Source organism: Eublepharis macularius, chromosome 2, assembly GCF_028583425.1.
Source record: "Eublepharis macularius isolate TG4126 chromosome 2, MPM_Emac_v1.0, whole genome shotgun sequence".
Lineage (NCBI taxonomy): Eukaryota > Metazoa > Chordata > Lepidosauria > Squamata > Eublepharidae > Eublepharis > Eublepharis macularius.
Genome location: NC_072791.1, coordinates 202,030,214 through 202,047,733, shown reverse-complemented (window position 1 = coordinate 202,047,733; position 17,520 = coordinate 202,030,214). Strand labels below are relative to the sequence as shown.

At 40.8% G+C, this 17,520-nt stretch overlaps 1 protein-coding gene across 2 annotated transcripts in view; it reads left to right on the top strand.

Annotated features, from left to right (window-relative positions):
• Positions 1-1,936: 1,936 nt before the first annotated feature.
• LNPK (lunapark, ER junction formation factor) overlaps positions 1,937-17,520 on the top strand; it is a 60,263-nt gene continuing 44,679 nt past the window's right edge. Inside the window, exons 1-4 of one of the 2 annotated variants that reach the window (XM_054972506.1) lie at positions 1,937-2,107; positions 8,826-8,914; positions 13,056-13,097; positions 15,348-15,535. In XM_054972506.1, the coding sequence (XP_054828481.1) occupies positions 8,888-8,914; positions 13,056-13,097; positions 15,348-15,535 (257 nt within the window). In that variant the 5' untranslated portion in view covers positions 1,937-2,107; positions 8,826-8,887. Of the gene's footprint in view, positions 2,108-8,825; positions 8,915-13,052; positions 13,098-15,347; positions 15,536-17,520 lie in introns of both variants that reach the window. The other variant, XM_054972505.1, reaches the window with a different exon arrangement.

Genomic DNA, 17,520 nt, shown 5'->3' with positions numbered 1-17,520 from the left:
AAGAAGGGACCCCCCAATCTTAAACGACTTCTCACTTACAATCATGAATTGGCCAGCAGAGTCACCAGCACAGGTACCAGGCCCTGCAACAGACCCAGATGCCAGCTCTGCCCCTATATCTACCCAGGGAATACAATTACAGGACCCAATGGTATCAACTACACTGTCTCTGGCTCTTACACCTGCTCATCTTCCAATCTGATATATGCCCTCATGTGCCAACAATGTCCTTCTGCTCTGTACATTGGACAAACCAGCCAAACTCTACGCAAAAGAATAAATGGACACAAATCTGACATTAGAAATGGAAATGTCCAAAAACCAGTGGGAGAACACTTCAATCTACCAGGACATTCCACCAAAGACTTAAAGGTCGCTGTGGTTCAACAGAAACCTTTCAAAAACAAAATCCAATGGGAGGCTGCTGAATTGGAATTCATATGCAAATTTGACTCTGTCAAGCTGGGACTGAATAGAAACTATGAATGGTTATCACATTATCACAGGTAACAGATTCCCTTTACAGAGGCGTGGTCTGGGGGAGCCCAGTGACGCCTGGTGTGGGCTTTCGGGGACCACAGTTCTCTTTGTCAGATGCAGCTGGCAGGGAGAGCTGTGGTCATCGAAGGCTTATACTACATAGGAATTGGATACTTTCACTGCTACAAACAATAGGGCAAACTGACTGCACACCAAAAGGAGATGTTTACATTTCCAAGCAAAGGAATGTTTTGACTGCCTCCACGCTAATTGCATTCTGTCTCCTTGTGATATATGTCCCTTCTTTCTCCCCTCTCTCCCCTCCTCTTCTGTATTTGACCAGTTCGGATCATGCATCTGAAGAAGAGAACTTGATTCTCGAAAGCTTATGCTACAATAAAATTGGTTAGTCTTAAAGGTGCTACTGGACTCTTTTTGATTTTGTGACTAGAGGAGACATTCTGTACAAACTGGAGGAGACTCTGACCGGAGACCTATGCAGAGTGCATTAGTTAGGCTAATAATCTCTTTGTTACCATGGTAAGAATCCAGATAGCCAGATCAGTCATGTCAAGGTAGGGGCTCACCTTGATCAAAAGGTCAAACTGGGCTCCCTGTAATAATAATAGTCTTGGAATTTGTTCCACTGTTCCGCCCTCCTGGTCGTACCGGAAGATAATTGTAACCAATTGTTTATCATCGAGAAAATTGTCACTGTTTGACCTGCCCTGGCTGGAAATGTAGCTCGGTGCTGCCAGCTGCGTCTCTATTTCAATCTGTAAAATGGCAACCTGGGCTACGGGCGCAGGTTCTATTGGACTCGCAACGCCTAATCGCCTCAGCCAGCGCCACACTCTTCCTTTCAAGGTGGGACCGCGCGCTCACTCAAATTTCCCGCGCAAAAAGAAACCGACACCCAGTCCCCTTCCCTTTGGCAATCTCGTCCTTTCTAAATTAACTGCCAGAAGGAGGGGCGGAGCTTGAGCCGCACAATTGACAGCACAATTCTAAAACGAATTGCCTGCTGTGTATAACTCCGTTTACTGGGAGAGCGGCAGGATGGGCGTGATCAAATGTTTAAAACGTACACACACCTCTCTCGAAAGGCAGTTAAAAAAAGAGAGAACGTTTAAAATACGCCCCCCCTTCGGATGGTTGTCAACCAATTCACAAGGGAAATAGGTGTCAGAAAGCCGACCGGCTTTGTTAAGGAGCGGCAGCATACAGCAATTTAAATGCCACATGAGATATGTTACCTCTTAAATTTTATTTATAGATGCGTGCGTACCTCGCATGTATGTATTACATAATCATATGCATATTCAAGGCTGTCCACGATTGGGTTTCTAGGGGAGCGAATGGATTGAGGGATTTGCCCTTTTGAAAGATGGCCGCGCAGCAAGCAGCCATTGGCCTTCCCGGAATAAACACCCGCCTGACTTGCGTTGCCCTCTTTCAAGATGGTCGCTCTGCTTTTTTTGCCAGCTTCCTCACGCTATTCCTGGGCTTGAGGGACGCGAAGGAAGTGGAACGGAGGAGGTTGGGAGAGCCTAGGAGCCGTCCTCGCCCCTCCGACCCCAAACAGCCGAGGAAAGCCAGAAACGGAGCCTCCAGGGAGGCGGGGAAGGTGGGTGTTTGAACGGAGAGGCGTTGCTTGCCGTGTCAGATCGCGCTGAATGAAAGAGATGCAGAGAAGTTAGATGGGGGAGGAAGAAAGGGGGGGGGGTCGTTTTGATCCTGTTAAAAGTAACAAATGGTGGCCTTTCTCATTTGGTGAAGAGGGAAGGGCCGTGCAAGAGAACCGGAGGCCTCACAAAAACAAGGCAGAGGCGGTTGTAAGCCAGTTCGTCTAGCCAGCTGCTCCAACCTTGTAATTAACACACATACACACCCCTTGGTAAAACAGCCAAGTCCCATCACACCCACTGGCTAGTTAATAAATAGGGAAGTGGTGTGTCTGGTTGGCCGGAATCTGCTCTGGATATTTCATCCTAAGTATATGTGAACGGGGGAGGCACTCTGTGTAGAATACACAGGTGTGTTTCGTTCTTATTTAGCATCACTGAAATAGACTATGGCTGCAGTCCTAAACTAGGGTGTTAAGACCTACTGAACTGAGAGAGATTTGCTTATGAATATATATGCTTAGGGGTGCGCTCTCTGAAGTTGGGCCTTGATGACCTGTTCTGTTTTGGATAATCAGTTTCTTCTATAGTATGTATTAAAAGGGCTGCATGTTTCCTTGCTGTTTCAAGGAGGGAAATCCTCTCGTTCAAATTCAAGTATGTTAACCATATTTTGAAGCACATGTGCTGTGTATGTATATTTTGTCAATAAGATTTTATCAAGTTCTGGGTCCAATAGCACCTTAAAGACCAACTAGATTTCCAAGTATGGCCAATATTGTTGAAACCACCTGGTAGCTGTAGGGGTTTTTTCCCAAAAGGGGAACTTTTCTAGTATTTTGTTTCTTTATCTGCCTTTACTGATTTTCATTCTGCTCTTCTGTGTGGCCAAAGATTCTTTAAACAACATGAATGTATTTTCCCCCTCACGTTTTAAAAATCAGTTTCATATTTAATTTATAGAAGCAACCAGTGCCAGTTTCATATTCACAGTTACTGTTGTAGAATAGAATTCTTCACTTTACCCACAGGCATGCACGAAATAGGGAGGAAGGAGCCTTGCTACTTTTTAACCATCCTATTTGCGAGTACAACAAGGTTGTTGTATGTAGCCAGTGATTATGATACAAATGAGAACTAATACAGTGTCATCAAGCATGTGTCCTTACTCTCTTAAATGTAAGATTGCATTGGGATTATTCATTGTATGTTGTGAGAAGTTGATGGTAGGGGTTGGAATATGAGGGAAAGGGTTTTGGTTGCGGAAAAGCAAGCTGATTATGATCAAAGGTACCGTTATCTTGTTTTTAATTTCACAAATTTTAGGTCTGGTTGCAGGTTCAATGGGGAGGAGGAGAGATTTTGTTTGGTCTTGATACTGATTTAAAAGGAATACCACATTTTAAAGTTTTTAATTCTTGCATGACTTTAGAGTAACTGCTATAGTGTATGAAACATTAGGGCATGTTCACAACTATATACAGATTACTAATTTTCTTTTTCCGGGTAGGAGGACAAGACATCCTTTGAGGATAGGCGAATGACATTTAGACTTGGGCAGTGGGACATGTAGGAGACAGCATCTCTTTCTTCATTCCTTCTACCTGATTTGAAATAAGTTCTCACTCTTTTTTCTTTGTGATCAAAATCTGTGTGAGAGAAAGTTACATTTATTATGATAGCAGCAATTTAAGATAGTTTTCTGTCTACGACCATAGAACTGAGAAATCGTGTGTGTGTTTAAAAAAAAACAAGAAATAAACATGCATTGTGTCCACTCTAGAATTTGTAGGAATAGATGTTTCAGACTAGTTTAAAGACATATTTTCTTCTGCTTCAGTCTTAATGTACTTGGATTCATAGCATAGCATGCACAAAGACCATCTCTTTTGGAATAACTGTGGCTTGGCAGCATTTGAATATGAAATAATGTTTTATCTGGCATAATGAACTATTCTGAGCAATTCAGCCAGGTTCAACAAATGTTTATATACTATAAGACCCACTTGGGGTGATCCCTGGAGCTCACTCACTGATAAGTGTGGTTAGGAAGGATTACAGTGTTAATGGGACTCTTGTAGCTCAGAGCTTCAGATAGGTGTTAGCTTTATGGGTATTTTTAAAAGTTACTATACCAAGAAAGTATAACTAGAGCCCTGTGCAGACTTCCTTTAATGTGTTGTGAATATGCATTGATGCCTGCTTACCCTGTCTAATCACTGTGCATTACATTTGTATATTTGGAGTTTCTCCTGAACCTATGGATTCATGAGTACTTGTGATCTTTCCATTTTGTTTGCATATATTGATTATGCAGTTAGAATCTGCACACTTTAGAGTATATGTATATGGTTCCCTCTACGAGTATTTTTGAAGGAAATGCCTGGTGAAAGGTCAGAGTTGGTATATATTAGAAGTTATCTTCTTGGAACATCAATGAAAGTCCCAAATTTGCCAGTACATTAAAAAAACCCAAAACATTATCCGCCTTCAAATATTTTACTTTTATAGTTGTCACATGTGATGCAAGGTAGCTTGAGCAGCAGATGCCCACCTGAGAGTAGTCTCTTGCTCTGGATGAATGGCTAGTTGCAAGTAAATTGAGTGATGATGTATCATTTGCTATATTGGGGGTACTTCCACACCAGCTTTTTTCCTCTGGTCTGAATGCCATTGTCTCACTCATTTATGCTCCAGAATCCAGATGACATGTCTCAAAACATTCTTTGTTCTCTCCTGCCCCCTGTTTTTTTAAAAGTGCTGGCCTGTGGCAATATTGGAGTTTTTGTTACAATTGTATCACACCCCTTTCAGATGTGACATACTTCTCTTTGTAACTTGGTTTGGGGGTGTGGCTTGATTATGTGCTTGTCTGTGGTGGGTAATCCTATTCTCCACTATTACTTGGCTGCATCTATACTACTGCCTATTCTAAAATGTCACTGCAGTGGAATTCCTGGAGCTGAAAGCAGTGAATCATCTTCCAGATGCCCAGCAAAATGAGATGTAATAGGCAATAGAGAAGCCTATTTTCTTTCTTTCATACTTTTCAATGAAACTGTAGCAGCATTGCAGAGGTGGTTATGTGTGTGAGAATCTTATCCATTTTTGTTTTTTGCACCTCCTGGCCCCAGCCACTGAGGGCACAATTCCTTTGAGAGGACAAAAAATTGTGAAACTGACAGAAACTCCTGCCTTCCCCTCCTCTGTCAATCCTGCTACAACAGTTGTATCAAATTATGCCTTGAAATCGACAACAGTCTTGTTACTCCAGGATGCAGAATTGGCAAAGGCCAGAGAGTTGCACAAAAGGATGAACTAGCAATCTAGACTAGTTATGGGGGGAAATTTCCACTTCCTGATGTGAAAACAGGAGTGGCAGATGCACATAGTATTTATAAGGGGAAGGGAATAGTAAGTTCCTTTAGTGGCAGGTGTTGGGGGAGGGGGTATTACACCATTGCTGTTACTATTCCTTTAAAGAAGGCACTGTATATTGCCCAGAAGGATCCATAGCTGAGTAGAAGAATGCTGCAGAAGGTTCAGTTTCAGGTAATAGGGCTGGAAAATCTCTGTGTCTGAGAGGAGAGCTGTTACCTGTCAGAATAGGCAATACTGGGCTAGATGGACCAATGATCTGTTTCGGGATTAGGCAACTTCATATATGAACATACAAAGTTGCCTACTAAATCAGGTACCACCAAGATGGACTGGCTGAAAATCAAGGCAATTTAAAATGGTTAAGAAATATTAATTTAAATCAGGTTTCCTGCTTCAGAATTCATATTTCATATTGCATGCTATTCTGTCACAAAGTATGCATTTTTTAAACAAACCCTTTATACAATTTCAAAACCTAGATCAAAATATTTGTTTTCAACCCTTATGTGCTGCAAGAGACAGAGTTTAATTTGTCTTTCTTGATACACGGGCAAGGGTATTGAGAGAGATCACAACTCAGTCCTAAGCAGAGTTATACATATCTAAGCCCACTGGCTTCATGGATTAGAAGGGTATGAAGCTTTTTAGAATTGCACTATTATACTTCAGCAGTCCTATGGAGACTAAAGGTGATCCACATAACTTCAAAGTAAAGTTTGCTCCAATCTGTATGGAACCAGGCTGTAAGAATCATAGGTAGACTTGGGCAGAGCTGTCTTCATTTTAAGTTCTATATGTTTAACTCCTATAGATCTCAAAGGGCCTTGACTTGGATAGCATGGGCAATCCTCATCTTGTCAGATCTTGCCTGCTAAGTAGGGTTGGGCTTGGTTAGTAATTGGATGGGAGACCTCCAACAAAGACCAGGGTGAAAGAGGCAGGCAACAGAAAACAACCTCTGTTAGTCTCTTGCCCTGAAAATCCCATAAGGGCGGCTACAAAGTCAGCTAAGACTTAAAGGGCACTCTTCATTACCACCATGTTTCAGAGGATTATTACTTTTCATTTTGTTTACTTCATTTATATATAGCCCATCTTTCTCCCTGAAATACAATTTTGACCTGTTCTCTTCTTTTTTTTTTATTCTGCTCAGTTTAAAAAAATGAAATTGAGATATTGTAAATGATGATGCATCTTAAACCTGTTATTCTGATTTTGTGATTGCTAGCTAGTGATCTGACTTCTCCTTAGGCTGGTATAGGTTGATATGATGCAGTGGTAGTTTCTGTTCCCTTGCAGAGAAGTCCTCAGCGGAGGAGAACCAGGCCACAATTGGATGCCTGGGTATCCTAGACATTCTCAGCAATTGCACTTGGAAACTAAATGACCATTACGTTTTAGAAATATCTGGGAGCAAGTAAACTAGTTACGCTGTGTCTTACACTGTACAACAAAGAATAACAAAGAACTTCTGTTTCAGCAGTACCTTTGATGTACTTCTATGAAATGCATAATAAAATTCATATTGATATCCTTGCATAATATTTTGGAAAGCAAGTATGTTGCTTCAAATTGCCTAATATAAGAAAGGTGGGTTATAAATGTGATATAATCACTTGAATCACACACACACCTCTCCCTCCTGCTCCCTTCAGCCCTGGAGCAGGCAAGGGCCTTACTGGCTGCCACCACTGACCTGGAAGTTTAACTAGGGAGGGTCCAGAGCACCCCTTTCCCTTCACTTTTCCTAATAGTGCCCCTCTGTGATGAGGGCGTTGCCAGGTGACCAATCGAGCTTGAGGTGTGAGGACTCAGATAAAGTAAAGAAAAACTGCATTATTGAACAGGGACAATTGCTAATTAGGTGGGAAAGAAATGCTATTGAGAAACAGTTTAACAGGGGATATATTTACAACAAGCAGGGCAAAATTAATGCATAAAGGAGCTGGCAAGAAAACGACGAAGCCTCCTAATGCAGCTAGTTGAGTGGTCCCTACAATACCTGGCCCTTCCTGGGTCCAACCCACCCTTCTTGGGTAAGGTATCCTCTCCTACTGGTAGTGATCTCTCTGCTACTCAACTCTTGGGAGAACAATGCCTTCCCTCTTCAGAGGGGCATTATATCATTTCTCCCATGTTCCAGCCTCAGTCCTATCCAAAAGCTGAGAAGGATCTTGGGAACTGTAGGCCTTCAGGGGAATTGGCAGCCAAGTCTACTGGAAAATTTACTGTAAGGCCTCAGGCTTCCTTGAGGCCTACAAGATCAGGATAGGGTTGCCAGATTCCCTTACCCTCCGGCAGAGGGAGGGACCTAGTGCTTACCTTTTCTTCACTCCCGTTGTGCTCTTCATACACGTGAGGCCCTGCATGATAACATCACTTTTGAGAAGTAAGTGACGTCATCTCACAGGCACAGGGGTGCATGCACTTTTCATAGTGGGCTGTTTTTGGCCTTAAACAAACTTGTTTGGGGACAGAATTGGCTCACTGCAGATTCTGGGAGTGCTCTCTGGGTGGTACAATGACATCACTCCCAGGAGTGATGTCGTTGCACTGCCCTGTGAGCGCACCTGAGAGGCTTGTTCCCATGCCTTTTCCCCCACTGGCCAGGTGAGTAGTGGCAGGGGGTATAGGGTGGGAGCAGGGCACCCCCCCCCCCGCACATCATGACAACCTGGTTGAAGGGACCGATGAAATATGGACCAATATTTTACACTCTCTTCGATTAACCACATATTAATCTATTTGAGTTTACAGTAGAGTGGATGGATAAAAAAGGAAATTGTAGAAACAAGTTAAGTTTAGCTGTTGTTATATTTCTGTACAGAGAAGGAATTGTTTATTACACTCTCTGTCTCTAACACTGCTGCTTCCTGACTTTCCTACCTGTTCTTCTGGATATAATAAATCAGAAAAACATTTCTTAGATATTCAGTTCTAAATCTGCAGTTGCCAACTACATTTACCAAACCGGTAGTAGAGTTGTTGTTGTCTTCTGCTTGCCTAGACCTATTTAAAGAAAAATAAGAGCTTTTTTAAAGTTTCCACAGGAAATTGCTGTTCTAGAGCTTCAAGGTGGTAGTGGCAGATTTTTAAAAAAGCTTTTTCTTACTTTAGTTGGACCACATACAAAAAAGATCCCACACAGTCTGAAGAATGGCATGTCGGAATTCTTGTTTAGAGTTGCAATATGATGTAGAATTTGGCAACAGTAGACTGTGTGTGTTAAGTATGCTATGTAATAATTTGGATGCCTAGAATGTCATTTGAAATGTCTTAATGCTTCTTGGATTACACTGTAGGCATATTTTTAATTAAACACAAATGCTTTACTTCTAGCTGTGAATGCCATTACAAGATTGTTACAATTTACCAACACATCCTGTCTTCACAATATAGAAATGGGTGGAATCCTTTCTCGGTGGCGGGTAAGTAAATCTTCTGGACTGTTGGTGCTTAGCAAGAGAAACAGTATTTCAAGTGCTGTTCCTAATAATTGTGCTATGTTACAGAACCGGGTACTGAAATTGTTTAGTATATTCTAGTTAATGCATTGTTCTTAAATATGGTCTCCATGATGATTTTTAGTGGGGGATTCGGTTTTTTGAGATTGCAGAACGTATTTTCTGAGGCTACAAGTTTGGCCTCCCTCCCTAAGTAGAGTGACCAACATCCAGCACAGTGTTAAGTACACTAAGCCCATCAAAATCAATGGGCTTATTCATGCTTTGCGTTGTTTTGGATTATAGCCAGTACTATTGGAAGGAGTTGCCCTGGGCAAATGTTCTGGAAAAGCATGTTGTCAACAGCCAAATGCTGATCAAATAGCTACTTATTGTCTAAGAACAAGTATTTCAAACATAAATTGTGCAGAGTGAATTTATTTTCTCAGTGACTGAGTAGTAAATAAGCTTATTTTGTGACATATGAAAAAGCAGCTTTTGGAACATGATATAACACACAGCGTTTCTTTTAATGAGAGGCACATCTACAGTAGATCGCTTTTATTATTTTTGTATCAGTAATAATAAGATTATATCACACTGATAATTGACAGCAGCCTAGTAAAGTAGTTTAGGATTATCCCCATGTTGCCGGTGGGAGTTGAGGCAGAGTACTTGCATTAAAAGAGCTATTCACCTCCATGGCATTATTCCAGCGCATGTTAGTGACGACTTCAAAAAAATGCTTTGAAAGGTAGCTTGTTTCACAATTCTTTTTGGTGCTGAGATTTGAGCAAAAGCTGTGTGGGTTATTTTATGCTGTTTGAATGCTGAAGTTTATGACTAACATGGGGGCTCATTTTGTGTTAAGATGTACACTGCAGCAACTCTCTTATTGACCCTGTAGTTAACTAATGCCAGTGATTTACAGTGGTTTATATGTGGAGAATATTTTTTTCCCTCATGAACAAATTTCATAACTCTCATGCACTTAGTCCTATCTATTTAATAGGAATTAGTTGCCCTTCATACTCCGCTATCTACTATATAGCCATCTACATGGCATTACGGGGAAAAAGTGCATACCACTAAGTAAGAATTTTCTGTTCATTTATTAATCACAAGAATGTCCTCCTAATTTTGCTCAGACCATGGTGCAATGCAGGGCTTTTTTCCAGCAGGAATGTGGTGGAACGGAGTTCTGGAACCTCTTGAAAATGGTCACATGGCTGGTGGCCCCGCCCCCTGATCTCCAGACAGAGGGGAGCTTAGATTGCCCTCTGTCTGGAGATCAGAGGGCGGGGCCACCAGCCATGTGACTATTTTCTCCAAGGGCAACCCACTGAATTCCACCACCTCTTTTCTCAGGAAAAAAAGCCCTGGTGCAATGGCATTTTATCCTTGCATTAGCCCTGTAGATTCGCTGAGGCCAAAGGACACCCCGTGAACTTCCTGGCTGAATGGGGTTTTGAACCCCATTTCCCTGGCCCAGTAAAGTTTCCACAACACTACACCAGCCACCACATTAAGGAAGAACTCCCCCCCACCCCGAACTCAAAAGAGAATTCTTCTTAATAATATAACTACCAGAAGGTATAAAGTGAAAGAACTATGTCAGCATATAAACATATATATGTTTAAACACATTTTTAAAGCTTGCATTTCTTTCAAACCTACTTAAGGCAGGGTAACAGTAGTTATAGAATAAGGCAAACAATTAAACTGTATATACCACAAATTAAAGCAATTTCACTAAAGTCAGACAGCTTCAACTTCAGACGACGTTTATCTGTTGGAAGGGCTTTCTAAATAACTTGCATATCGGTAACAACTCAGACCAAATATCCAGATGACCTCACCCGATGGTTTCATGTTGATGCTAAAGAACATATGGGACAAGATGGAGTCTTGTGGGACCTCAAAGGCTGAGGGGCTGAGCAGCAGTTCCCCAGGGCCACCCTCTGAAACCTACCCCAAAGGCAGGATTGGAGCAGTGCTTTTCTAATCACAGCCCAGAAAGGCAGTCCTGAAGGATACCGCTGATGAGCAAAGATCTCACCTGAAGATATATTGAGAGAAGTGGTCCTGAAGTTATGTAGGCCCTAGGCCATGAACAACTTTATGGATCATAACCGGCACCTTGGACTGGACCAGAAACCAATAGAAAGCCAGTGCAATGAACAACGCTGGTATACTATATGGATTCTGGCTGATTCAGGTAATAAGACGCAATATTTTACACTAACTGAAGATGAAGTTTCTGGATCATCTTCAAGGTCATCTCCAAGTACACAATACCACAATAATCCAGCTTCAAAGTTACATTAACACAGATCAGTGTGGCCAGATCAGCTGAGTCCAGACAGAGGGACAATTTGCATGTAAAATGCAGATAACATGCTTGTAGCTGCCGCGTTAATCTTTCTGTCAGAAGAGCAGGATCTAGCAAGCTGCTAGGCCCCTAACAGAGTTTGCCAGAGATAACCAAACCCCTCAAAAGTAGAGAGTGCTATACCTTCCCGGACTACAGCCTTACTGACCAGCACCACCACCATCTTACCTGGATTCAATTTCTCCTTGTTCTGTATCAGCCAGATGACCTAGATGGCTTAGAACAGAGCACAGGAATCATCACTCCTACTTTTCTCCATTTTTGCACAGGTTCACAATTCTTTTTTTTTTTTTGCTGGAATGGGAAAATCTCATGGGTCTGAAGAATTTGAAGCATTTAACAGACCCTACATATCAGCCATTCTCTGTTCAATACCACCCTTTAATATATTCAATTGAGGGAGAAAGGGAGAAGGAGTCTGTTTGTGTGGATGTTGTGCTGTGTTAGCATATTTGGGAGGCTAGAGCATAAATACGCATAGGTTTCCATGTGAGGTTAATACAGTAAGAGAGTAGTTCATGAAATTCTGCATATTTTGCCCACTGCTGAATGCCACCTTGCCCTCTGCAGTAAAACTCTTTGCCTTCAGACTGTGCATGCATGTGTATGTTTGAACCTATTTCTGAATATGTGTTGTATTTATTCGGTTGAAATGATTTTACTCTTTACTTTTGACAGATCAAAAAGTAGTTTTAAGTGGCTGGTAACATTCTCAGACTTGGTTGGAAATAACTTTTCGTTCAATATATAATAGATTAAAACTAAAGCTTTGTTTTAAACATTAATTTATTCAGAAAGGAATAACAAAACAAGTGAAAGCAACTTTCTTTCAACTGTATTTACATATTGTGGTGTATTTATTGTATGAATTGTGACAGAAAAGCCTGTCTCTCCTCCCTGCCCCCTGGCCCGGGACATTTGTGAGCATTGGTTTTATCTAGGGGTAGAGCCCCTTCTCCTAAGTTTAGTTTGTTAGTTAGAATTATAGAGTCCTGGAAACAGTTGTTCCTATCTCTAGATCTCCTTACCAATAAATAGATTTTGTTTGGAACACACCCATTTCTGCAGGAACCTATGTCAGTCCCCTGTTTCTGTATTGCAAGCAAAAGGGAATCTTGCCCATATAACATGTAACAGGATTCAGGGAGAAACAATTACATTTTAATAAGGTAGGGTAAGATAAAACACCCAGTCACACTGTGGCTTTGATTTAAATCACTAGTAAAGAAGACTCACTTTAATCATAGCTTTCTGTATAAGTTCTCATGATGTTTCATTTGGACAACCAGGCCTTTGTTGTACTGTTAGCATTTTACCTGGCTGCCTGTCTTACCTACAAGGAGAGGGGCTTAATTAAAATATTCCGAAACTGAGTCTGTTTTATGTCCTGCTGGTGTTATAGTTTTTCCTTTCTAATGCGTTAATGGTATGGTAGATCTCAAATTAGTTAAGGCTACATTCAGAAAGACCTCAAGACTTTTAGAATGTGCTACTCAAGTATTCCAGTTTTGTTTCTACTGCCGGTTCTTCCATTCCCACATTTATCTCTAGACTTCTTCTCCTTATCAAGATCTGTTCCAACAATCTTCTGTTTATTTGGAAAGTTGCACTTTGAGAGAGTGGGATTGACTATGTATGCACAAATTTGCAGACGGTCAATAGGGTTGAGGTCTGTTTATAACTGTGGTTGTTCAGGGCAAATTTTCATACTTCTTTCTTCTTCCTTGTAAGCAGGCAAAGCCTTCCACAATAGAAGTCTTGGAAAAAATTGATAAGGTATGTTTAATCTCCTGTTACTTATGTAAGAGCTTAATCTGTGGATCTGATATTCTTTCAAATGGCAGCAGTTATATTTTATAGTTGGAATTGGGCACTGAATATCAGTAAATCATAAGCCCAGGTAGATAAAACAACAGCCCCCAAATGGGCCTGTTTTGGTGCGAATCAGGCCCGTTTTCAGGCGCTGTAGAGTGCAGGAGCGCTCCTGCGCTCCACAGTGCCTCAAAAATGGGCCAGTTTCAGCATGTTTTGAGTTTTGAGCCCCTGCGGAGCCTGGACGTGCTCCCAGGGGCTGCATGATGACATCACTTCTGAAATGACGTCATCGTGCCTGTGGGGGTGCGCGCACCCCCTCTCCCCCAAGGTAAGTGCCAGGCCCCTATCCCCCGCCCAGAGGTTGAGGGGGCTTGGCAATTCTAAGTTGCAATCAGAAACTGGCAAATAAATAAACAAATATTTTTAACATCAGTAATCTCTCTCTGTATTTGAGAAGACAGTGAGGTTTGCAGGGTAAGCTTAGGTTAAGTGTATATAATTATAGATAATTATTGTGATTCTGAGAAATTATATAAGTTTGTGGTAGAGTGTTGCTTGGTATCTTGAGCTTTGGATGTGGTTTCTTTAGCACCAGTTCCCAGCAGTAGTGAAGTTAGGTAACTTTAGATTGTGGTGTACCCCTTTTAAATAGAAATGTACACTTCAAACCTGATGCCACAGGCTGCTTTTGGGGACTCCTTGTTGGGGCTCTGGACTTTTGCCCCACAGCCCAGCCCTGATGGGACCATTAGTTCCCCATGCCAAAGAGGCATAGTTCTTTTAATTTGTTTCTTTGGCAGTAAAAACGACTGCAGCAGAAACTGAATGTCTTGTTTGTGGCATAGCTCTTTGTAGTGCATGCTGTTTCTTTGGGTCATAATCAAAGGCTGGCTCTTATCTATTTTTCCCAGAATATTGTTAGACAGGGTTTACTTCCGAGATTGATATTCATAGGTTATAATGTATTCATTAAAAGAACATATGACACTTATGTAGGCAAGTAAGTCATAACTACCTTTTCCCAACGCTCTTGTGAAGGCTCTGCACATAGAAAGTAAAATAGAAGACAGCAATGTGAGTGTAGCTTATCAAGACTGGGAGCAAATAGAAATGTCTATGCATTTTGTTTATTAATGGAATGATGCAGTAAGGGCATGAATGTGAAGATTTCAAGTGAATATTTTAAAAATATTTTGTAATGGACAATAAGACTATGAATAGAGGTATAAAAAGTAATGACTTCTGACATCATTATGTCTGAACACATGCCACTTGCTGGATACTGAGCCTGTTTTTCGTACTTGTTAAAGAACAAGCAAATAGCAGGGTAGCATAATGTCAGTCATTCATACTCTTCTTTCAGCAGCCCTGTTATGTAAAGGACCTAGAATTAGGCAGATATTGACACAAGTAAATAGGCGCAAACGTTAGACACAGTTGAAATACTCCAGATTCTCCACACAGCGACAATAGCATTTAAAAGAACAGAAGTACCATTAGTATTGCACAACAATAAGTCTTTAAAAGTTACTAGTCTTTTTTTCCCTTGCTTGTCTGACCATCCACACTTATTTAAATCATTTGTGGCACATCCAGTGCCTACAAGGAAAGGGGAAGTCTCTTGCAGCGTACGAAAGCTTTCAGGCATTTGTCATGTAGATGTTATTCAGGCTGTTTTTGAGCCTGATATTATGGCATATGACTATTAACTAGATGAATGTTGTTTTAAAATAAGGGGAAATGGCTTCCAAATCTAGATGGGATGGGATTCTAGTACTGATAAATACTAGAAACTACACAGAACTAGTGACAAAGACATACTGATTTCCCAGTTGTTCCAGCAAATAAACTGATAATACTGCACACACGGTTAGCATTGCTTTCCTAAGCCATATAATTGCTTCAGACATATTAGGATAACACATCGTGTGTCCTGGATATGAGTCCTCACCGTAACATAAGAAACATAGTAGATGATCACTTTTTTGCTGCTTTTTTCTATCTCTTACCACTGTCCTACTCCTCACAGGGTGTAGTGCGCATTGTGCCCTAGGTTAGATTAAAAAATATCTAAAAATACTATTCAGTAGTGGTTAAGTCTTCGGATGACGTGTTCAAGAATACGTGTTCAAGAATAAAATCTCAGCACTTACGGTTAAATGCTGCTAATGTGCTATGTTTTTAACAAACGCTTTTGTTTTTCATTTACAGGATATTCAGGCACTTGAAGAGTTTAGAGAGAAAAATCAGAGGCAGCAGAAACTATGGGTTGGACGGCTTCTTCTCTATTCATCCATTCTTTATCTTATTACCTGTCTAATTATCTATTTTTGGTATCTTCCTGATGACTGGACATCGAGGTTCATCATGACGCTTCCACTTTTTGCATTTCCACTTATGTAAGTAAAACTTACGTTTAAAAAAAAACCCTTTCTATTTATATACAGAAATTGTAAAGTGAATTTCAGCAGGGCTGTTGGGTGTGTGCATTGCACAACTTGGGAAATGTCATAATGTACAGGTGTTTCTTGAAGGATTTGAGTAGGAAAAAATATATCCGGAAACAAAGTAGATATTCAACATGAAAGAGACTGATATTAGATGAGAAAAAGGGCACATAAGGCAATTTTGGTTGCTTTGCAAGGCTGTTTAACTGGAGTGAGCATAACAGCAACCTTCTAAACGGAAAACTAGTTATTCAGGTTTCCAACTGGCTCTGATTTCATCCATTGCATGTTGAAATATAGTTGTTCAAAATTGATGAGGTGGAACCAGCAGATGATTTCTATGGACAGAAGGGTGGTGACTTTTGCCAATTTTCTCTTTCCTCTCTGGCTCTTCTCCCATGTTGTTAATGGGATCCCCTTACCCTCCAGAAGCAACATTTTGGGTTGCAGTTGGAGGAGAGAGGTGAAAGTCGAGCTCCTGTGCCAGAAATCCCTACTGGATCCAGTTTAATATTAGCTGATGGTCTCTCTGAATCATGGCATAACAGTCCTTTTTAGAGAACACTTAGAGAAGCTCAGAATGTCAGTGAAAAGTCAGTGCAATATTAGGCTGAAATGAGTAAGAACTATCCATCTTATTTGTAAATGAAAATAAGATCCAGTGTGATCCTTTACATAGCAGGAATTAATAGATGGGCTTCAAAATAATACAGTAGGGGGATCAACTAGTGGCTCATGTGCCAAATCTAGACACCTAGGAGTGCCTTCCAGATTCTCAATTGTTCCCCTTTTGTGCTTCCTAAAAATAGCCGTTTCAGGCATGTCTGAGGGTAGAGAGAGCATTGCTGATGAAGAGAGATGAGAAGTAGACCTGTTCTCTCATTTGCCTTTTCCCTTTCCTTTTTCCTAAAATTAAAAGGAAAGAGAGAATGGATGGAGCTAGGTTCTGGAGGGTGTTGCTGGCAGTCCACTTTGTTTTTATGTAGTTAGAATATTTTATTTATTTTCTGCCTTTCTTCTTTAAAGAGAGAACTTTTATTTATTTTCCGCCTTCTTTAAAAGAAAATCTTGGGGTAGTTAAGAAATATAAATTAATTGGTAACTGTAAGGGTCCTCATTGTGTCTCCCTTTCCTTCAGTAATACTAGTCACTTATGTAGTATCAGTGGAGAAAGGTCAAGTAATAGTTGGCTTGGCCGGCAGATGGACAGGGTCTTCTTCTTCTGATATAGACTCAAAAGGCATAAGTTCATTCTGCCAGCACAACTTGCTTATCCCAAGATTATCTGCATTTAGGAAGAGCCAGACAAAGATTTGCATAGCTGTTTGAAAACTTATTGTCTGTAGCAAGCCTTTTGCAGTTCAGGCTGGTCAACAAAAGGATAACTGTACATGCCAATTTGAAGTGCTAGTTTTAAGCTTTAAAACCCTAAATAACTTGGATATCTAAAGGATATCCATGTGAATTTTCCCATCAGTTGTCATCTTTGAGGCCCTTCTCTCTGTACCCCCACCTTTATATATGAGATGCATTGCTGCCTAGGAGGGGACCTTTTGTGATCATTCACAAACGTTGAAATACATCACTACTTATATTTAGGTGCTAGAGAAGGTCTGCCACCTTATGCTTTTAATGGGGTTTAAGATCCTGTTGATAAGTCTTCAGTATGGTTATATCATGTTCTTTGCTGGTGTTATGTACTGATACGTATTATCAGACATGTTTTGAGTTTGTGCCCGTAGGTTAGCTTAATCTTGGCTTTAACAAAATAGAAATTCTAGATCTAGTTTTTATACAGCTTTGCTAAGGTCAGATTTGAAGGAGATTTTAGATACTGTTCTCTATCAAGTATAATCAAAAAGAGTCCAGTAGCACCTTTAAGACTAACCAAATTTATTGTAGCATAAGCTTTCGAGAATCAAGTTCTCTTCGTCAGA